At 34.9% G+C, this 24,900-nt stretch overlaps 1 protein-coding gene across 1 annotated transcript; it reads left to right on the top strand.

Annotated features, from left to right (window-relative positions):
• The first annotated feature begins 3,286 nt into the window (after positions 1–3,286).
• On the top strand, positions 3,287–18,235 carry LOC144436448 (eukaryotic translation initiation factor 4E type 3-A-like). Its single transcript, XM_078125250.1, has 7 exons — positions 3,287–3,449; positions 5,262–5,334; positions 6,000–6,094; positions 7,103–7,163; positions 9,051–9,117; positions 10,169–10,324; positions 12,592–18,235. Exons 1-7 carry the CDS (start codon positions 3,295–3,297, stop codon positions 12,630–12,632), a joined length of 648 nt encoding a protein of 215 aa, XP_077981376.1. The 5' UTR covers positions 3,287–3,294; the 3' UTR covers positions 12,633–18,235.
• Positions 18,236–24,900: the final 6,665 nt, after the last annotated feature.

Below are 24,900 nucleotides of genomic sequence, written 5' to 3'. Positions count from 1 at the left end.
AAAGAAATAGCATTCAAAGCAAGTCAGAATAAACTTAAAAGAGTGCAAAGATGGGCTGTTACATCTACATTGAGATTATTAATCAACTATATCCTCATTTACATAAAAATTATAATATGCAAAAACAAAAAAACAATAAGATGCAACTACCATAAATTTATTACTTCTACAAGACTCCTGATTTTGATCATTGTATTTAGCAATTTACATTTTTTTCACTTTTGAATTGTGAAAAACTTAAATACACCATAGTGGTACTGATATTGATTGTGTTTTCCCATAAATGTCGAGTGACAGTGATGTAGACATGACATAAGATAGTATATAATATGATAAATGAAATTTTTGGTAGCAAATATTGCATGTACGTGCATTATTTACACGAGTACTTAAAACATGTGCTACTTAGATAAAACTTTTCTTGTAAACTGCCAACCCTCGGAAGCAGAATTATATTTTCAAAATATTGTGTGCGGCACACCTTCAAACACCACACTTCATAATAATCAGCGTACAGAACTGTCATCACTCTTGTCAAATTTGAATGTAAACAATCACAACCTAAACAGTTTTAGCTAAATTCCAACTTTTGATGTTACCTTTTCAAAGATTTACAATGATGTCACCACACTGCCAACTTTGCTGTATCCAGTCACATCAAAAAATTGATCTAAAACCCAACATTTGATAGGGGGTTTTCAAAGATTTACATGACATGATGTCTTCACACTGCAAACTTTGACAATTCTGCCAGTAAAACCAATGAACTAAAGTCAACATTTAATGTTTTCTTTCAAAAGATTTGTAATGCACTGATGTAGTTATTGTTTTTACTCATGATATGCAAACATTTACATCCAGGTGGGGGGGGGGGGGGGGGGGGGTGATCACAAAAATTGAAAAATTTTACAGACATTTTTTTTTTTGCAGTTGTTTTCGTATAATTACACCAATAGAGGGCAGTATACTGGATCCATACTTTCTCCATAGACAACACCATTACAGTGTTGTTACTGTGAATACTGTGCAAATATCAATAACACTTTAAGTAACACTACAAACAATTTGTTCACGCATGGCAAGTAACTGGTCATATGACCCTACAGTTCATTCATCAGATATATAATTCATGGAGATATTGTGTGAAACTTTATTTTCTTTTCCTTATTTTGTAGATGAAGTATAAGCTTTATTATAAACAAGTGTGAAAAATATTCTCAGCTGCTGATAAAATCATTCTAAACGGTTCATGTTGTCTTTAATTTGTTATGAAAGTGAGAGGAAAAAAAGTGATTGCATGAGTAGCCTTGTGTGACTGCAGATGTACAGATGAATGAATGACCAAACATTTGCTAGATAAAGTAGAGAAAAAGTGGATAACATTTGACACAAATGAGTAAGTAGGGCAGGTAAGGAATACTTGTCATTCCTGGCCAACATCATAGATCAGGCATTTCCTAGGGAGTCTATTACTCTACCTATGTTTATCCGTGTCCCTAGCCTAGGGAGTCTTAACCCTATTCACATCCCCAAGCTAAGTGGCTATAAGCATTTATTTCACGTTGGTCATGCCAGTGGAAAAACGAACGATTGTATACTTTGGCCACTAGGAGCGCTGTTCTGAAACCGTCCCCATACAGCAATTGAATGTGTATCTATCGTATTATCTGCCTATTGTCATCTTCTCTTGACGTCTATTCATATTGAAATGCAACAATAGTAATTTACATTTGTGATATGGACATGTATGCACAGCTAACAATAGGTGGAGTTGGACCATAATCTTACTGATATTACAGGTCAACCACACAACAGCAAATTAGTACTTTTATTTGCTGCCATCAATTTACTTATAATATCTTAAATTATGATTTTGTCTTTTTATTTATTTTACACATCAACACTAAACAAAGGCAGTTGATGTAATATTGAATTTTAGTGTTTACTTCAGCAAATTATTTTTAAGAAATATGATGCGTGTTAATTGCCTGAATACACCCCATCCCGAACAATTTGGTGTCAAAGATCATACATTAATCTGGCCTGTTTCCTAGTGGTTTACACACACACACACACACAAGCTAGCAGTAATAACATTTCCAGCAGTCACGGTATGACAGCAGAAAACAGGTCACACTATTCCCCATAATGTTTTCATAATATCCAAGGTTTTCTACATATTTAATTTAAGGGTACAGGAAATAATAGTTTTTCCATAAATGTTTGGTTCTGGAGAGCCATTTCAGGATTTTACGTCTCCAACATTACACGCAATTTCAGAGAAATGTCAACTTGAACTTCAATTCTTGCGTAATTTGGGAGTCAGCAGAAATGCATATGCAGTAAGTGAACCATGAGTATTCATTGCATTCCACTGAAAGGTAATGAACATTTAAAAGACTTAATATTGTTCTACCTTTATTTGATTTTGCAACCTTTGAAAATTCTCCACCAACTATGTATTCAAAATAAACTGATAAAAAAAACTAATTATGAACATTTGAAATTGCCAACATGTATTTTTTTTATATGTGGTCCTATGATGAACATAACCATATATGTTTCATAAAATGAACATGTATTTCACACGAAAACCAATATGCCCCTGCACTAAAAGGTAAATGTTCGCTCAGAGGCATACTCATAAGGCAATAATAACAATCACTGTTACAAAAAAAAATTACACAGAAATTACTTGTGCAGAAATTGCAGTCTCATTCTCTGACTTTTTTTTCAGGATGACTGACTCGGATTGCAATTACCGGTAAATAGAACTGCAATTATTTTTGTTAATGTGAACAGTTGAATAATATAATTTTGTGTGGCTAGACAATTGTGTTGAGAAAAGAAACACCGTTCAAACAGGTGTTTGAGTGGATGTGGTGGGGGGTAACCAAATTGTAATTTGCCAGGTATGAACGAGGTCAGCTCATTCATTGGGGTCATGGAACTTTCACATACTATATTTGCATAAATGAGGTCACCGTTTGACTGTTTGTAATGCCAGTTTTAAAAATACTAGGTGAGATATTGTTTTGAATAGGCAGGGGTAATGCTATCCGAAACGCGTTCATTTAGAATATTCAATGTAAACAGTTTAAATTCTTTTATACAAATATACGTTATGCATGAGCTGGGACACCTTTCGTGCGTCATTCACCAACAACATTATTGGCAACAACAATACTGTCAGCTAGCTAGCTCCCGGAGCGTCATCGATCGACTTCGCGAAAGAATGACGTATGTTGTTTTGTCACGTGACCGTCCCCGTTGTTGTTGCTGACTGCCCTCACAATGGCGGCCACTGCATCGACACTGCATAATATGCAATCGTCAGATTTATCTACACCTGATCCGAGTGAATTATCACATTCTGCGATCGCAGAGATCAACAGTAGTGAAGAATCTGGTGTACCTCTCAACACTCCGTGGACGTTTTGGCTTGATCGGTAAGTAAATTCCATGTACTTCCTGCATCGACCGATTGTCTTTCTGTGTGCAGTTCACTGTTCAAACTCGGCTCAGCTGGCCAATGTAATCAACTTAACATGTTATGTCACCGCCAGTGAAAAAATAATCCTACAGACAATACACGTTGATATCCACATACTAGTAAGCTAGAGCTAACAGTATTCGAAAGCTAGACGGTTTATCCAACTTCTCGACATCAGGTCAATGACATAAACAACTTGGCAAATGAGAGGGAGGGAGGAGTAGTCGCTCAGATAACCAGCTACAGTTAGCCCCAAATTCACTCGACACCGGTACATTTTATGTATTCAAATATCACTTGTCAGATTTCTAAATAGATAATGCCATTTGTCACTTTTCTAAATATTTAGACGGTTGAAATCATTAGTTTCGTTTCAGTGATAATCGTTTGCCATTGTTTCTTTGTTCGTAATTGTCACAACATACTTATGAAGTCATCCAGTAAGATTTACATCCGATGTCCAAGTTAAAACACATTACAGACAGTGTATATGGCATCCCTCAATTCATGTGACATTTCGACGTGGTTCCGCCACACTTTATTACTACTTATCCAATGCTAGGTACATTTTTAAATAGCTACATCATTATGGTTGAAGAAGAACTGGATGAGAATTTGGACAAAGATATCATTTTTGCAATAAATGCCAATTACATTAATGTGTGTATAGATATGACTATGAGATGACTAATTTTTGGCTTAAGCTGCAATACTGACAAGTATCTCATGGTCACCATCATGAAATCCATATTACATCAGTTGTCTTGGTAGATATTGATCAAAATTGGTGTCTAGACATCCTATTCATTAAAATAATTAAAAATATTCAAATTTAATTATTTAACATGGAATTGTATTAATTTAGCCCTAACAAATGTACATGCATAACGACTGATATTTCAATCACACACACACACACACACACACACACACACACACACACACACACACACACACAAAACAGTGAAATTTCATGTCACGTCATTTTATATTACATGTTGCAGTAGAATTCTCTTGTTTATAAGAATGTGAATCACTCTGAGGACGGTACAGCTTATTATATTTCCCTGACCCATAGATTCAGTTTTACAATTATTTGAATGTATGCTGTGAGAATTCAATTTCATAGGGACACTAATTAGTATTACAACAACAATCACAGATGATTGAAACCACTGAAGTCCTGTGTTCTCTGCTAGCAGCACCCCAGAGCTTATCTTGGTGTTGCTATCTCAAGAGATCAATCTACCACACACCCACTCTGATCCTGCTGGGGTATTGAGCTGTTCTTGAGACTTGGCTATCTGGCTTCCCTGACAGTGATATACTGGCGCAACATAGTCTGTTCTTGCAACTGAATCTGTTGGGTTAATTATACAGGATATTAAAGGTTGTACATGTGTCATTGTATAGTAGTGCTAGTTATGAAACGTCCTTTTATGGAATTCTGTACACCTAGATGTTTTTGCCACTAGAAAATGTTGTGATTTTACAGTCTTCAGCTAGTTCTCAAAGACTAGTTTTTACAAATTACTAAGCCAGGTACACTGTTTTAGTCACTACTTATTTTTGCATTTTTGTTTTCCAGTGAAATAAGCAAAAATAAGTATTTAGCAAAAAGATTTCAGGTTTACAGAACTGCGTGATACAGAATTTGTGTTACATAATAAACAGGGTGCACGGTATTATATTAGCACACATTATACCTGTGACATAAAACATTATGATATTGATATTGATGGTTACTTTGTCAATCAATGTTTTCCAGGTCTGTCCGTGGTGCTACTGCTGCAGAATATGAAGCTAACCTGAAAAAGATTTACACTGTTCACACAGTAGAGGTGAGGTTTATTATTGCCACAAGGAGTTTTGCCACAGACTCTTGTCACGGCCCTCACCTGACCCAACAGCTAGTCCAAACTCATGGTGAGCACAGCTGGCTTCCCTAGTTTGAATGTTGATTGGTTTGTCTTATGCAACCGATGAGGGAGTGCCATACATACTGAGAGATTGAACTAGCTGTTAGGTCAAACTGACAAAGTAAATGTGAAAATAGACAATTGAAATAGCAAAGACAGTGTGTGGGCTGTGAGAGAGTCTAGGAACACCATTGGAGGAAATAAAGGTATTTTGATGACTTGAAATATATCACCCTTCATGGTCAGATAACAAAAAAAAAACCCACAACATCAGGGATAGGAAGGTGGTATAAACATCACATGTACATATCAGGGTGAAAAACACAACTTAAAAGCAAATACCAAATCTAAGGTTTCTATGGTAATGGCACACAAAGTAGACGCATACATACATGTTGTATGTATGTTCATATTGTATCTCTAGTCTAAGTCCATCTTGTGTATCTTTAGTTTTGTAAGTAGTCACGGGTGTGTCATTCAGAGTGGAATTTTTTTGTATCAAACACAAACTCACAATAATGGGGATATGTACGTTAAACCTTCTACACTTCTTATGTATTCATTAGTATATTTCTGTGTGCTTTTAGAGTTTTTGGAGTGTATATAACAACATCCCAGATATCCAAGAAGTCCCTGTGCGGTATAGTTATCATTTAATGAGAGATCAACGGAAACCACTATGGTAAGTTATGGCACAGTAGAGTTACCACAAACTAGGATGGTAATTTAAGTTATAGTACGGTAGAGTTATCACAAGTATTATGGTAAGTTATGGCACAGTAGAGTTATCACAAACTAGGATAGTAATTTAAGTTATAGTATGGTAGAGTTATCACAAGTATTATGGTAAATTATGGCACAGTAGAGTTGTCACAAACACTTATGGTAAGTTATAGTACAGTGGAGTTATCACAAGCTAGTATGGTAAGTTATAGTACGGTAGAGTTATCACAAACTATTATAGTAAGTTATAGTACGGTAGAGTTATCACAAACTATTATAGTAAGTTATAGTATGGTAGAGTTATCACAAGTATTATGGTAATTTATGACACAGTAGAGTTGTCACAAACACTTATGGTAAGTTATAGTACAGTGGAGTTATCACAAGCTAGTATGGTAAGTTATAGTACGGTAGAGTTATCACAAACTATTATTTTAAGTTATAGTACATTGGAGTTATCACAAACTATTATAGTAAGTTATAGTATGGTAGAGTTATTACAAGTATTGTGGTAAGTTATTAGTACAGTAGAGTTATCACAAACTATTCTGGTAAGTGAAAGTACGGTAGAGTTATCACAATCTATGATGGTAAGTTATAGTATGGTAGAGTTATCACAAGTATTGTGGTAAGTTATTAGTACAGTAGAGTTATCACAATCTATGATGGTAAGTTATAGTATGGTAGAGTTATCACAAGTATTGTGGTAAGTTATTAGTACAGTAGAGTTATCACAAACTATTCTGGTAAGTGATAGTACGGTAGAGTTATTACAAGCTAGTATGGTAAGTTATATACTCCAGTATCGTTACTGTTCCATACGATTGGTTTCACCAGTAAGTTATAGAGGGCACCAATAACAATGTATTGTTAGTCTACATGTAAAGTGTAAGATGCATATCATCAGTCAGCTTCATTGCTATTTTGTAACTGATAGTAATTCATTTATTGTACACTTTTCTTGCAGGGAAGAAGCATGTAATGCTAATGGTGGATATTGGAAAATGAAAATTTATAAGAATGATACAGTAAGTGTATCATTTTGTATTTATCAGTGACTATGTCAATGGAATTCCCCAATTAGACTGTATGGCCTGGTATATCATCACTGTTTGTGTGTGTGTGTCTATGGCTGTGTGTGTGTGTGTGTGTAAGTGTTTGTGTGTCTGTGTCTATATCTGTCTGGCTGTGTGTGTGAAAATATGAAAGTGTCCTAGTGTGACCTGATATATCATCACCATGTGCATGTGAAAGTGTGGCCTGGTATATCATGACTCTGTGAAAGTGTGGTCTGTTATATCATGACTCAGTGTGAAAGTGTGGCCTGGTATATCATGACTCAGTGTGAAAGTGTGGCCTGGTATATCATGACTCAGTGTGAAAGTGTGACCTGGTATATCATGACTCAGTGTGAAAGTGTGGCCTGGTATATCATATCATATCATATCATATCATGACTCTGTGTCAAAGTATGCCATAATGGCCTGGTATATCATGACTATATGTGTTAAAGTATGGCCTGGTCTCCCGGGGGGTTACTCCCACCTATTGGGTATACGTATATGTGCCGCCCTTTGGGGTAGGGTTTTTCGCTCTTTGGTCTAAAATGGGTACTGTCTTTTGAGAGCTAATGACTCTAAAATGGAGTCCACATTTCACAATTTTTCATTTTGTTTGGTCTAAAATGGGGTCCCAGAAGGAGCTCCTTATTAAATTCTCGACGAGTTCGGGAATTTTCGCCTGCTAATTCACTGGTTGAGATAGCATGCACACCCCCTGAAATGCTTGGTTTCAGATATCGCCCCATAATGCATTGTTATATTAACTGCGCATGCGCAACATTTCATCCATCGTTCAACTATGAGTTCAACGTTGGTCTAAAATGGGGTCTTCTAAAAAGTTGAACGGTCTAAAACGGGGTATTGGTTTTGGGTCAAAATTGGTCTAAAATGGGGTCTGGGGTTGACAGCATTGGCCACACACCCCTACTAGAACTGGCCAGTGGTACACCAACCCCACCCCCCGCCCCGGGGCTTGGTCTATCTTGACTGTGTGAAAGTGTGGCCTGGTATATCATCACCATGTGCGTGTGAAAGTATGGCCTGGTATACCATGACTCTGTATGAAAGTGTGGCCTGGTATATAATCACCATGTATGTGTGAAAGTGTGGCCTGGTATATAATCACCATGTATGTGTGAAAGTGTGGTCTGGTATATCATCACTATTTGTGAAAGAGTGGCCTGGTATATTATCACCATGTGCATGTGAAAGTATGGCTGGTATATCACCATGTGCATGTGAAAGTGTGGCCTGGTATATCACCATGTGCATGTGAAAGTGTGGCCTGGTATATGATATTATCACTATTTGTGTGTGAAGGCTTTCTATGGCCTGGTATATCATAAGCATGTGTGTATGTGTGAAAGTATGGCCTGGTATATCAATACTCTTTGTAAAAAGTGCAGCCTGATATATCATGACTCTGTGTGAAAGTGTGGCCTGGTATATCATTACTCTCTGTGTGTGAAATTGTGGCCTGGTATATCATTACTCTCTGTGTGTGAAATTGTGGCCTGGTATATCATTACTCTCTGTGTGTGAAATTGTGGTCTGGTATATCATCATACCTAGCATATTACAAACAGCATGTCATTTCATAGTAGTTATTTGCTTACCAGACATACAGTGGCAAAGTTTGAACATTCCCTCATATGATACCCAGTTATGTCAAATGCTCCTTCTGGGCTCAGTGAGAGGGCATTACAATGAAGCTGTTCCTAATTTGATAAACTTGAGTCCAAGTTATCAGCTGACCAAGTTGATATTCCAGTCAGATCAACTCAAATATTATGCACAGTACAATACTACCAGTAATATGCCAGAATGATTAATAATTGTGTGTTTCCTTTGCAGACGATCTTATGGAAAGAATTATTGCTAGCATTAATAGGTGAACAATTTGCAGATCATGTAGCAAAAGGTAGGCTTTTATTAAATTACTATTTCTGTTAATTAAAAAACAGCTCTTGTATTTCAGGTCAGATTTTGACATGGTGTTACATGTATCTAAATGTTAGTGTGTATTCTTTATTTCTATGTGACTGGCCAGTAGTCATGTACAACTTACTTTACACCATTATGTGTCAGATACAACAGTGTATTCATTCAAAAATCTCTTCTTTGAAGTATAAGTATAGTCTAATGCTATCTGTGGCATCAAATCTCAACATCTCTCTTTATGTCTAGCTCAATGAGGTCCTGAGATGAAATTTCAAATTCAAACGAAGCCACCCACACAGTCATTATATCACGTCTTTGTTAATGAATCACAGAATTCTATCCAATTATAAGTTAGTGTTTATTGGTGGCAGTAATATGGACAGTTCAGTATATACATAATGGTATATTTGTCAACATAGGATGTTACTCTCATACTTGTACACTATTTACATTATTCTAGTAATGGGGGGGGAGGGGTGTTACTCATTTACATGAACAACTTTTAGTTCATGATTTCTCATTGAGCTAGACAGAGGTAAAGAGATGCTTTGATGTCATGGCTAGCATCTAGACTAACATCAGTAGTTCAAAAGAGATTAGTCCAATTCTTTATGTCTTATAAATTAAACAAGTCAATTTGTCAAGTTTCAGTATTATATCTTGTGTGAAATACGTTGTATCATATCATGGATTCAGTGTTGTCTCTTTAACAATCATCAGTATTAAAAAATAAGTACAAGAATTGCCTTGAATATTCAACTAATTTCGCTTCATACCTCAGGAGGCTTTTTTTATTTAAAGACGTTAAACATGAACACACGTCACCATGGTCAGTGTCTAATGAATTCTAAGCAGTGTCTGTATAAAATATCAATCTGTTAATGATGTAATATAGCTGGTTACTTGATAACTTGATGATTACTTTGGTCTGATGTTGAATCGAGAAAGATCTTTTCCTAAATCAAAATCTTGAGACACAATTATAATTGATACTTTATTTTGTATATTCTTTGTATTTGCATACAACACAGAAGATGAAATCTGTGGCCTCAGTGTAAGTAAAAGAGATAGAGACGATATTGTACAGATATGGAATGTGAATGCTGCTGTTGTGGAAAAGGCAACTGTTATGGACAAAGTTAAAGAATTACTTCCTAATGTTAAGTTTATTACAGTCTTTTATAAATGTAAGTACAACAGTGGCAGGTGGGCTATCAGCAAGCTAAGACAGACACAAACTGAAACTATTGTAACGCTATGTTGAAATAATCAGGCAGTAGACAGGAATGTACTTACACTCACAATAGGGCAACCTCATGTCTGTTTATGAGAGCCACATACATGCAGTATTTTCATTTTTTTTTTTTTAGACATCCATGATCTTTAAACTTTAATCTTTCAGTGTACATTTTTGGAGACTTCTAATAATACTCCATCTGCTATTACAGGGTGATTTAATTATATCCACATAACCATGGCATTGGGGGGGGGGGGTACCACTGGCCAGGTCTGGTAGGGGTGTGCGGCCAATGCTACCGACCCCAGACCCCATTTTGACTAAACAAAATAAAAAATTGTGGAAAGTGGACCCCATTTTTTTTAGACTCTTTATCTCTGAATATACAGTACCCAAAGGGAGAAAAAGTCAAGTCATTAAAGCCCGATACCCTATATTTAGGGTGTAATTACATAGAGTTACAGAAACCAAGTCATTAAAGCCTGACACCCTATATTTAGGGTGTGATTACATAGAGTTACAGAAACCAAGTCATTGAAGCCAGATACCCTATATATAGGGTGTAATTACATGGATTTACAGAAAATGTCATTAAAGGGGTGATTAATCTACTATTTGCAACAACAGTAGATTTAATTTGTGTCTATCGTATATTGCCAATAGTATGCTTGCCATAGTAATATTTCTCCCAATGGTATCTAGTTACAACAGTTAGCTTTCAAGCAATTCAAAACTTTGTAACACTGTCCTGCTGAGATAGCAACAATTTGCATACCAATAGCATAATGATTTGCATAATGCATGCGTGTCTTCAACATTGAATCATAATCATTCATCACAATATTCATCACACATGTACAATTTGGATTAGCCACTTCTCTTCATATGAAAGTGACATGATTATAATATTGAAAACTACTCAAGGATATTAATTATTATAAAATAGTTGAAGCACAGCAGAAACCTGACAAGCATGGCAGCTGAACTCGGCGGTAAGCAAGTATGATGCTAGCGCTATGCTTTCTCTTTAAGTGGGAAGAACACTGGACTGTTTATTACAAAGAATTGCAGTGTTTATTTCAATGACCAGTCTTCCTAATATCTTGATAGGCTTTCCTTTGTTAAATACAATCCATATACTAGTATATATAAAAAAGATATGCATAAACTCCGTATTAATTTATTTAAAATGTCTATGCTGGAGTAAACAATGCTACATCTGATGATCGCAACAATGTGAAACACTGTGTAATGGCTCCTGTGTATCTTGCTTGATACTGTGTTTTATATATATATATATATATATATATATATATGCTGTGAAAAATAGTGATTTATTTGGTATACATCTGACATTGACAAATAGTATCGTAGGAATATGTTACAAAGTTTAAGTACATATTGTCACAGTGTCAAAAAAATGAGAACAAGGTCATAGGTCAAACCCTTTAAATCAAGATGTACATAAAATAATACAAATTTGTTTAATACAATGTTCTCTCAGGACAGGTCGTTGTTTTGGATGATTCCTCATAAGATATTTCAACATAGATATTTATATATCCACTAGTAGAGCATTATGGCGCCCTCTGTGTGTATTCTGTAATCATGCTATGTTTTGTAGTAAATTGTATTTTATTTTGACAATGAGTTGACAGTGTTCACACTGTTTTCTACCCCTACTGACAACTATACTGCTACATATATAACTCTTTGGAATGAGACGTCAGTTTCACAAAACTTTTGAAAAAAAAATTGCTCAACATTTATATTTTGAAATAATGGGTTGAAAACAAGGGGTTTGCTTTACTTGTTTCCATGGTAAAAAAAAATTAGTGCTTACTTGACTAAATATTGTTTTTAAAAAAATGAAATTAAACATAATGAAATTCTATTGATTTCTACATTTTTGCAATGAAATGTGTAATATAATAGAATATAAGAATTCATTATTTGTGAAAGATATCACAAGATGAAGGTTTTATTGGGTGTAAAAATGTGGTCAGAAATCTTCCCCTTGGTTTTTGACATTTCAAAGTTTCAATATATATCTTACATCTGAAAACAGTCCTAGACATTGTACACGTGTGAGATTTGTCAGGCCAGTGAATACATGACATTTAAACTTACCCATGCTACACACATTCCTGTATAAATACCATGACTACTATGTACTTCTAAAGTCTGACCATGCTATTTTATCTTCTTTCGTTACAGCTCATCAGACACATTTTGCTTTTGAAGGTGAGAAGAAATGACATCGGTTACATGACTTGCTTGTGTGCTAGTAGTGCGTATGATGTGTGAAGAACCAATCATGGCACTCCCTGGGCGGCAGCCATTTTGTCTGCTTGATCAACTGCTGATGTTTAGGCTCAACATGGGACAATGGTGTATATTTTCGTTATGTCAGTGGAAGGAGGAAAATCCTCAGTCAACTAAAACTGTTATACCAGGACACCTATTTGATTAGAGATAAGTTTGCCACTAGAATCATGAGTTAAATCATTGATTTTAGTTATATATGATACATTATACATTAAGTGCTATAATGTGTATGGTTGAGTATTTAGGACATTAATAAGGATGATGTTGTATAGACGGAATATCACAATGTGCTCACCAAAAAATGTTTGGAAAAAAAATCAAAAATCAAGACTATGAAGACGCAGATCTCTGGTGATTGTTTGATAATTCCAGTGGTCTTAGAATGTTACTGAAAATAGTTTTAACCAATTTTGCACCACTAGAAATATGAAAAGCTACATCAAGAGCTTTTTTGACGAGAATCTCTAGCCTTGTTCACACTCTGCCACTAGAGGGCATAGTAGCAGTCGTCTAGTCTTAGAATGTTATTTGACTTGGTTCGTTGGCCAATTGCAGCAATCCACCATTTACAACATTAATAGACTGCATACAATTTGTAGCAATTCATGTTCTGCAAACTTATAAAGTTATCCCCGGCTAAATTTTGACAGATATGGCAAGAGATTTGTCAGATTTTGCACATGCCATTGGTACTAACTTTATTAAGTCCAATCGTGGTAGGACACAGCATTTCTCTGTCATTTCACTGATTGTGGTAATTTATATCTTATATAATTATGCAACGATACGACAGAACCCCATGACACATGAGTGCAAGTGTGGCGTACTTGGTGAATTTGCACAAGTGCTTGCAGTGTTCTCGGTGCCTGTACGCTCGTGAAAGTGCAGTAGAAAACATTGCAAGCACAGGTGCAAATACCCCCTGAGTACCCACACTGGAACTCATGTTGCATGGGGTTCTGTTATTAGTACACATGTTTATTTGAAACAGCAAATTTCCATAAAAAAATCATTTTAAAAAGTCATACAGTGTAGCGAACAATCATGTCCTCATTTGCATATCATTTGTATGCATGTATGCAGAAATGTTTTCAGTATTACACTGCAGTGAAAATACCACTAGTATGCACATGCACCAGTGCAAGTAATCTATAGTACATATCATAGTGTAGTAAAGATATAATTTGCATAATTATGACATCATCTAAAGACAAATTATCAACTTTAACAATAAACCAATATTCAGCAATTCAGAAAGGAAATGTAAATTTTCTATTTTTGTTTTCATATGTTTGTAAGCAGTAATAATGATAGGACTGACAAATCATAAACACAAAAGTCATGATAACAATGCCTCAAAGGTCCACAGTCAAATTAGGGCACATATACATTATGAAACACACCAAGTAATAAACGTTTGAAAAAAAAAACTGAACCAAAAAAGAAATCAAACAACCACAGCACAGGAGAGAAACTCTAGGTATAAACTAATTTAAAGAACGACAGTTTCAGCAACAAAAGTCGCATTGACATTTCACACAATCCCAAAATGATACCGTAATACTGTTTTGCGAGTTGAACCATTTTGATGTTGTTCCTTCTTATACCAGGTAGCTTAGTTACAAGTGTCATCACCTAAAGTATATGGTTATCTTTGGCAATAAGATATGATATCAGTGGTGTTGATATCATAAAACACTGTCTAGTGACATCAGTTATATTGCTGTCATCAGACACTGTCTTACCTTCAAAACCTTGAGAAAAAATTTTCTTTGAAAAAAATACTGTAAAATAGAATTTATGATGCTCAGTCTTATTTTCATGCTGAAAGAAATGAATTTCAGTAGGTGTCATTCAGAAGTGTACCTCGTATTTATTTGTATGTCTCTCCGTAATATTTTTGAAATGATGGTTCAGTCAGTTAGTTAGTTAGTTAGTTAGTTAGTTAGTTAGTTAGTTAGTTATTTAAAAGAAGGTAAAATAAAAAAAAAGCAAGTAGGTGTGTCCATGTACACACTTTCACTTCGTAATTATACTTTGAACAGTCTTGGTGACTTAGAAATGACAGTTGATGAAATTATGAATCATGTGTTTTGTTAGAGATCCATCATAATCATTTCTGTGACAAACTATCCTTTTTGCCCAGCTAGGCACTTGTGGGTTTGCCATCTTTCACCATCAGTGATAATGTGATTTCTCTCTGATCTGACCATAGAGGGCATCAATTTTGTTTTTTATTATTTCACTGGGTCAAAGCAATATAGAGTGAGTCGGGTCTTGAGAAAGTAAACAAATAAAAAGGGCCACCCTAATATTGGCAAATGTGTGTTTGTCTTCATAGTTACCTCGCTATACATTTTATCCAGTATTCTAATAGCCTTTAAATTGAAGGCTAGCAGAATTGATATGACAAATGTGGTGGCCATGAAATTATACCAAAAGAACAGTAACCGTTTCAGTGGTAGAATCTCACACTGGAAATAGTGACTAGACTGAAACATCCTAAAGTCATTACGTAAGCAGATCAGCGAAAGATCTTCTAGTCTAGAAAAGGACCCCAGGGAATGATAGCTTATATTCAAACATGTACGATACGATATGATACCATATTTTTTATTACCCGATCAAAAAAAGAAGAGAAAAATGACATCACAAACGTAAATACATGAGAAGCAAACAATCAGATCGGATAACAGGAGTCAGAAAATAGCGATGCTAATCATGTCTAGCCCCTGGAAACAGTAAATAACGGTACAAGTTTAAAGTGTAAATAAATATACAAAATGGAGCTCTACATGTGCCTGTGTGTAAGTCAGCAAAAAAAAGAGTAATGAAACCGCATATTAGATTGCCTATTTTGAAATATTCAATAGTCTTTGATGGTGCAAACAATTGTAAAGATGTGTAGTCTGTGTCTGCCTGTCTCTATTTATTTATTATTAAGTAGTGACCCTTCTTTATGATAAAGACATCCCTAGAGGTAAGACTAAATAGTTATTAAAGATAAGGTTGGCGTGAACACACAATGAATACAAATTAAGCCTAAAAAAATATGGAGTAAATTTATCCTGAGTACAGTAGTGGCCTTGTCCACTATGACGTAGGCATAGAGATACATATGATGGTCATATAAGCAATTGAGATTTGCCTTCTGATAAATGGAAATCCCTCCTGAGTTTATCAAACTGAACTGAGATCATTCTAGTATGTATACCTATTAGGACTTCATTGAGCCAGTATAGTTATAACGCTTAACAGATATTTAGACTTTTGCCAAGCCAGTAGATACATGTAGCAAACATATAGTGCAGCAAAGAGATAGTCTTGTATTTCCACCCCTGATCTGTCTATTAGAGTTGTTTATGTAAATATTAATGAGGCCACTGTCACCTTGTGAGATCCCACAATTCATTGCATGATTGTCATCCCTTAATGAATTTCCATTTTTGATGTTGCAGCAAATTAAACGTGTACCTCTGTTTGTAGGATTAGTTAAGTTTTAATGTGCACATCCATGGTACAGCTCAGTACACCAACAATGGTTAACCCTGATGCGCTAAAGTTTAAACACATATTTGTCTCAGTTACCCAGACTATTGCCAGCTGAGGGTGGAGCCCTCAACGGCAAGAGTTCGGGTAACCGAGACTAATACATATGTTGCATTGTACAGGAAGACACAATGCATGATGGGATTGACAGTAGAGCTATTGTACACAAATTTGTGAGATTGTGTGTCCATTTCTTCAGTCTGTGATACTGCAAACCTTGAAGGTCTTTATGCATTTTAGTTTTGTTCAAGGTTTGCCCAAACTATTATAAAAAAAAAAAAATTTGAATCTATAAATATTATGATAAAATAACAATGGCAGCTGCATCAAGATTTACAAAGAAAACAACGACTAGTTTGCTGACAGGTAGAGAATAATATGAATGATCAAGTTATCCACCATCAACAGGAAAGAAGATAAACTCTGTGGGAGCCACCAGTTAAATGGCACAAACTTATAACAAAACTATTTACATGCAAGATTCACTCCATGTAGTCTACTTAAATATGAGGAATATTAATTATTATTATTATTATTATTATTATTATTATTGAATTAAATATCCAACCACCTACAGAAATGAGATATGTTTTTATATGGTATTTTATATTGAGTGTGTGTACGTCCCTTGAATATAGGCAGGTTGAGAAATCTTTTTATTTGCACAATTTATAGAAGAAGAAAATTCTCTTAAATTAAATGGGAATAGCATGTACTCCAGGAAATACAGGCATTTTTGTACATTTTGAGTTTGGAGAGTCATTTTTCATGATTTTACATCACTTATAAGTAAACATGAGATAAACCCCAGTTGGAATTTGTTCCTTACTCATTGGAATGGTGTAGGTCTGTTTCATGGACACGCATTGCATCCTGGGAGTTAGCTGACATGCATTGCACCCTGGCAGTTAGCTGATGTGCATTTGTAATGTAACAAAAAGAATGTTTTTCTCAACAATCAAGTATGATGTAAATGATGTATGTAAAATCATGAAATGACTCTCCAGAACCCAAAGTTTACAAAAAAATGTCTCTATTTCCTGGGCTGTTGTTCCCCATTAATGTGTTTACAACCATGTGTAGGCAGGTAGTAATTAAGCTAGATTTATCACAAGATGATGTAACTTTTTTATTCTTAGTGGCAGTACCACTAGTGGTGGTTTGCAGGTAGATTGATTTTTTTCTCAAAAAGGTAGAACTGCCAAAAAGAGGAAATGTGTTTTTATAATGTTTTTATTTAGTGCAAGTCTTTCTTTGTGGGTTTATTTGTACATTCATTGTGTTGTATTATTGCCTATTAAGTTGTGAAGGAAATTATTTGTAACTTGTACAACATAGGAAATGTTTTTGACCAGCCTGAAATCTCCATTGCATTTATATTCGGAATTACTTGTTTTGTCTGTGTGGCTATGGTAACAGGCAAATATGCAAATACACCACAATGATGTCATGTGACATGTACTGAAATGTAAGCAAAAGGTCAGTTGAGAGTTACAGTTTATGTTCAATGCTATTTTGAGAGTTATGTACCTGACACAGGATCAAATTGAAAGTTATGACATGATCACAGTGAATTGTGCAGTTACAACAAATCCAAGGGGGGCATCTTTGGTACAGTCATAGACCATAGAGTGAATGCTCCAAGATTCTTTTGGTTACGGTGTACAGCCCTGAATAGTTAGTAGATAAGAGAGATGTATCGCTTTTATTAGCAGAACAAACAATTCAGCAGTACATTGTAATGATCACAAATGGTCTGTCTGTCTGTCTGTCTGTCTGTCAGTGAGTGAGAATGCCAGTCTAGTTCCTGACAACCGTGTTGCAATTTACACTACATTATCTTCACACATTTAATACATGTGTGAAGATAAGTAATGTGTGAAGATAACGTAGTGTAAATCAGAACATGGTCGTTAGAAACTAGACTATGAGAATGCATGTGTCTTTGGATGTATCTGGCTGTGTGTGTGTGTGTATGTGTGTGTGTGTGTGTGTGTGTGTGTGTGTGTGTGTGTTGACAACCTAATGTCAAACACTTGAGCAAATGATGATATACTCTCCCTACTATGATTTTAATGTGTCTAGTTTTGACATGTATGTGGAGAGATATTTTGATAGACGAACTGATTGTATGCAAATAAAACCTCAAAATATCTGAAAAACTGTGATTTGAATATGATAATTCATTTTAGAATGTTTGAAAACCTTGTGGAGTATTTTCATACAATTATACTGTTCTCAATATGTATGTATAAAAATAAAAAAAAGTTGGCAATCTGCTCACATGTAGCATAAAGTACCAGTATGTTGAAATGTAGATACAGTTGGTAGCTGGTAATCACAAGACTCACTCAGGCCTGCAGGTTGGCGGTATCTTTCTTGAATGGATACAGCTTCTTCATATTCAGAATTTAATTTCTCTGCATTGTTATTGTGTGTGTGTGTGTGTGTGTGTGTGTGTGTGTGTGTGTCTGTGTGTGTGTGTGTGTGTGTGTTCTCTTGGAGATTGTTATCTTTTCCTGTACGTACAGCTGTACATTATACATAACTGTATGTATTCCATGCTGAGACTTAGAAGGCCTTTAGATTGTTGCATGATTATCAACAACGAAATAAACTTATTCAAATTAAAAAAAACCTGCCTGTCATTCTCTCTGTGGTGAAAAATTGCTATCGAAAATGTAAAGATGTACTTTGATGAATTGGCCTCTGGTAAACCCCCCCCCCCCACCACCACCACCACCACCACCACCACGACCTCTCTCCAAAGCAAACTAATCATACCGCTAAAGAGACAGCCTTCTTCTTGTTTCAAGGAGAGATATACAAAATATGTGTATCTAGGGGCAGTATTATTTTATTTCAGAGGTGATTGAGTTTTCAGTTACAGTAAAGTGTGTGCTTTAGACAAAAAAGGCTCTAATTGTTCAGAAAATTGTATACATGTAAATTATATACTATCATTCTATGGTACTGCCTTTTATGTTGAAGTTTGTGTTACCACTATTTCATTACAATTGGATTTTATTTTGTTTCGTTTACCATGATTTCTTACTTATTTATATTCTTAATGAGCTTTTTTCTGTCTTTTATGTTTTATTTTATTTTACTTTCTTGGACATTTGATGATTTCTTTTACAAATTATGAGAAAAGGGACAATTTTCTTATTTATGTAGACATAAATATGTGATCATAAGTGTAACAGTCAGCTGTGCTTCGATGCCATTGGCGGTATCTTGTCACCCATTGGGTAAGTTTCTCCCTAGTTGATTCAAAGCAAGAATATACATGTAAAGTGTTGATGTTGTTATGGTTGTCGGACCATAGACAAGCTCCACTGTCTCTGGTCAGGTAGTTTCATGTTAAAAGAACTTCCACTGGTGTATGTGGGATTAGCATTGATGATGAGGAGAAGATACATTTCTCATTTGCATATTATTTGCATAGTGGTAAGATATGCTAATTTCAGACCCATCTTTGTTAGTAGGATATGATATGGATTAGACCGACATCAGTTCCAAGGGAGATTTTTTCAAGTGTCATGTTCTTCAAGAGTTTTGAGTTTCATTCATTCATTTTTAGTTTTGTAAAGAAAATGTGGTCAACTTTTTTTTTAACTTGTAGTCTCCCTGAGCTCAATGCTTTCACCCAACTGTTTCACAGTTACTCAGTGTGGCTATCATTTCCCTCAATTGTGTGAGTTTTTAAAAAAAACTTCTATTCAAATAAAGAATGAAAAAAGTTCGGAGACTTCAGAAAGTCTAAGTATGTACAGGAAACTTGAACCCTGCAACAAAGACCCCCTAGGCTACAGTATATTGTTAGTTATTCACAAAGGTCAATTTTTTAGCCAAACACTGTTAAAGTCTGTACTCGGGGCAGCGATCATGCTAGTGATGATTTGATTTGATGTGATTCATCCTTTCTTCTATTCACTTATGTGGAACACATTATAACCAATCAGTATGTGAATGCATGTTTATTTGGTGTGATAGTCTCCCATAGGATGAGATGGTAGGTAAACTATGAATGGAACCATAGTCCCTACACTGGTGTAGGGTCAAAGGTGACAGTCATGCCTTGGTAATAATAAGGTGTCACCTTGTGAAGTGTTTTTATTTAGATAAAGGGAATTGAATAAAAGAAAGAACAGTGTCCTTAGTCAATGAAGAGTGAGAATATTCAATTAGAAGAAAAGAAAAGGGAAAGAAAAACAACTGAAAAAACTATTAAACCATAAAGAATTAAATTAAGTCATCACTACCATGATTCCTGCCCCCTGTGATCTTTATACAGTCCAACTCTGTTTCTACATATTCAAAAAAAAATTACAACAAAAATATATTTATTTTGTGACTATAGGCTTTGTACAAGGTTTGATAACTTGATGATTTGGGCCAGCAGATCGAGCTACAAATATAGAATAAAATACTTAGAACAAATGATGTGTGTAAATTTTCAGGCATTTTTCATTTCAGAATTCTTATATGTAACATTTCAAGCAGAAATAAAGGCATCATTTGAACTTTAGTCACAATGGAATAGCATACTATTCAGTATCTCTCCCTCCACAGTCAAATGGACTGACCATTTACTAAGTATACTTACCCATTACTTAGTATACTGTACCATTATTTAGTGTACTGTACCATTACTTAGTATACTGTACCATTACTTAGTATACTGTACCATTATTTAGTGTACTGTACCATTACTTAGTATACTGTACCATTACTTAGTATACTGACCCATTACTTAGTATACTGTACCATTACTTAATATACTGACCCATTATTTAGTATACTGTACCATTACTTAGTATACTGACCCATTACTTAGTATACTGACCCATTACTTAGTATACTGACCCATTACTTAGTATACTGACCCATTACTTAGTATACTGTACCATTACTTAGTATACTGTACCATTACTTAGTATACTGACCCATTACTTAATATACTGACCCATTACTTAGTATACTGTACCATTACTTAGTATACTGACCCATTACTTAGTATACTGACCCATTACTTAGTATACTGTACCATTACTTAGTAGTCACCCATTACTTAGTATACTGACCCATTACTTAGTATACTGTACCATTACTTAGTAGTCACCCATTACTTAGTATACTGACCCATTACTTAGTATACTGTACCATTACTTAGTATACTGACCCATTACTTAGTAGTCACCCATTACTTAGTATACTGACCCATTACTTAGTAGTCACCCATTACTTAGTGTACTGACCCATTACTTAGTATACTGACCCATTACTTAGTGTACTGTACCATTACTTAGTATACTGTCCCATTACTTAGTATACTGTACCATTACTTAGTATACTGTCCCATTACTTAGTATACTTACCCATTACTTAGTACACTGGCCCATTATTTAGTGTACTGTACCATTACTTAGTGTACTGTACCATTACTTAGTGTACTGTACCATTACTTAGTGTACTGTCCCATTACTTAGTGTACTGTACCATTACTTAGTGTACTGTACCATTACTTAGTATACTGTACCATTACTTAGTATACTGTCCCATTACTTAGTGTACTGTACCATTACTTAGTGTACTGTACCATTACTTAGTATACTGTACCATTACTTAGTATACTGTCCCATTACTTAGTATACTTACCCATTACTTAGTACACTGGCCCATTATTTAGTGTACTGTACCATTACTTAGTGTACTGTACCATTACTTAGTACACTGGCCCATTACTTAGTATACTGTCCCATTACTTAGTATACTGTACCATTACTTAGTGTACTGTACCATTACTTAGTATACTGTCCCATTACTTAGTACACTGGCCCATTACTTAGTATACTTACCCATTACTTAGTACACTGGCCCATTATTTAGTGTACTGTACCATTACTTAGTGTACTGTACCATTACTTAGTACAATGGCCCATTACTTAGTATACTGTCCCATTACTTAGTATACTGTACCATTACTTAGTGTACTGTACCATTACTTAGTATACTGTCCCATTACTTAGTACACTGGCCCATTATTTAGTGTACTGTACCATTACTTAGTATACTGTCCCATTACTTAGTATACTGTACCATTACTTAGTGTACTGTACCATTACTTAGTGTACTGTCCCATTACTTAGTACACTGGCCCATTATTTAGTGTACTGTACCATTACTTAGTATACTGTACCATTACTTAGTATACTGTACCATTACTTAGTGTACTGTACCATTACTTAGTATACTGTACCATTACTTAGTGTACTGTACCATTACTTAGTATACTGTCCCATTACTTAGTACACTGGCCCATTATTAGTGTACTGTACCATTACTTAGTGTACTGTACCATTACTTAGTACACTGGCCCATTACTTAGTATACTGTCCCATTACTTAGTATACTGTACCATTACTTAGTGTACTGTACCATTACTTAGTATACTGTCCCATTACTTAGTACATTGGCCCATTATTTAGTGTACTGTACCATTACTTAGTATACTGTCCCATTACTTAGTATACTTACCCATTACTTAGTATACTGTACCATTACTTAGTATACTGACCCATTACTTAGTATACTGTACCATTACTTAGTGTACTGTACCATTACTTAGTATACTGTCCCATTACTTAGTGTACTGTACCATTACTTAGTATTCTGACCCATTACTTAGTATACTGACACATTACTTACTATCCTGTACCATTATTTGGCATACTGTCCCATTACTTAGTATACTGACCAATTACTTAGTGAACTGTACCATTACTTAGTATACTGGCCCGTTATTTAGTGTACTGACCCATTAATTAGTATACTGTACCATTACTTAGTATACTGACCCATTACTTAGTGTACTGTACCATTATTTAGTGTACTGTACCATTACTTAGTATTCTGACCCATTACTTAGTATACTGACCCATTACTTAGTATACTGACCCATTATTTAGTGTACTGACCCATTACTCAGTATACTGTCCCATTACTTACTATACTGACCCATTACTTAGTATACTGTCCCATTATTTAGTATACTGACCCATTACTTAGTATACTGGCCCATTACTTACTATCCTGTACCATTACTTCGTATATAGCCCTATTCATTGTTAACATGTAAGGTTTCCTATGAAAGTAACAACAGATTGTGCATGGTAGTTTACAGTAATCACAGCTTATCAGAGTTAGATTTTCAATATTGTCTTTATTTCAAGGGTTTCTTTCTGGAAAATTGATATTCAAAAGATTTTAAAATAACAAACCTGACCCGATGCATGTCATGTTGTAAAATTACACCAACTATATTATGATGAAATTAACATAGAACCCAATCTGTGACACGATTGTCACTGAACTTGGTAAAATTCACAGGTTGGATACCATGCTAAAATGAACAATGAACTTGAAACTGCTATCAATTAATTCATGCATGTATATTCTGTCATGCCAGTACCAATGTAGAGCAAAGACGAAGTGTTGTAAACAAAACCACCTTTTCAAAGTGTCTGTTACCAAAATAAAAAAAATTAAACTTTAGTTGGATTTCCCGTGCACGCTGTAGAAGAAGCATTCATATGATGAATAATATGAAATAATACACATCTTGAAGATGCCCTTCTTGCAAAAACAACAAATGTTCTAAAAATAAGAATCATCCCATTTTCCTTTCATTATATTTTGGTCACCTAGAAAATAAGGTAATTTGAGGAAAAAAGTATCACACTACACGCAAGCCAAGTTGAACACATTTGAATAGAAAATACAGCATTTATTCATGTACCATGGTTGCTGTACATCATAACAACAAGCATTTACATCACTGGTTCTGGGGTGCTTAAAATTTGACTCAAAATATTCAGAATCAGTGTAATTTAACCCATTTTTTCTTAAAATAAGCTTGTGCATGTATAATTATATTATTCTCCAAAACTTTCCTTCATTCAGCCAGAAAATACTTGATTTGTGGGTTTTGTCAATACTCGTCTTCAACTCATATTAACAAGGCCCCTTACGTCACTCATTTTTCTGTCAGCTGAATGAACAAAACTGTTGCGGAATAACGTCAAAACAAAAGTAAACTTATTGAAGCAATATGTCCCAATGACACATCTTGATCTTTGTTTATCTAACAATTACTTTCTATATTTCTGAGAGTTGACATAGCTGGTATCATTAATCAAACTATACAAAACAAGTGATTACCCCTTAACCATAAATACTACTCTCTTAATTCAATCTGCTTATAAAAATATTACTAAAGCCCTTTAAGAAGACATATTCTATTACATGTTGTACTGTGAGTATACTTTTCAAAGTACTAGTAAAATCAAAGCTTCATACAGTATCCAGTTTTTTTGTTCACATCGAGTTTTTCTGCCAATCACTTGATGTTAATCCTATCAATTACTATAATAGACAGAAAAGTTCATCCTGGTGTACACTAAAATCATTTGTGTTTAGCTAATGCTTTACAGGAGTGCCAACAACGATGGTTCTTTTAAGAAGAACGCCACTCCTGGAAAAAAAAGGTATTTTCATGAACTTTGGATTCTGGAGTCAATTCATGATATCACATCACATACATTGTGCACAATAGGGAACTTGCAAACCCGCCATGTTGAATGTTGC

This window comes from Glandiceps talaboti, chromosome 1 (genome assembly GCF_964340395.1).
Source record: "Glandiceps talaboti chromosome 1, keGlaTala1.1, whole genome shotgun sequence".
NCBI lineage: Eukaryota > Metazoa > Hemichordata > Enteropneusta > Spengelidae > Glandiceps > Glandiceps talaboti.
This window is presented reverse-complemented; position numbering and strand designations above follow the sequence as displayed.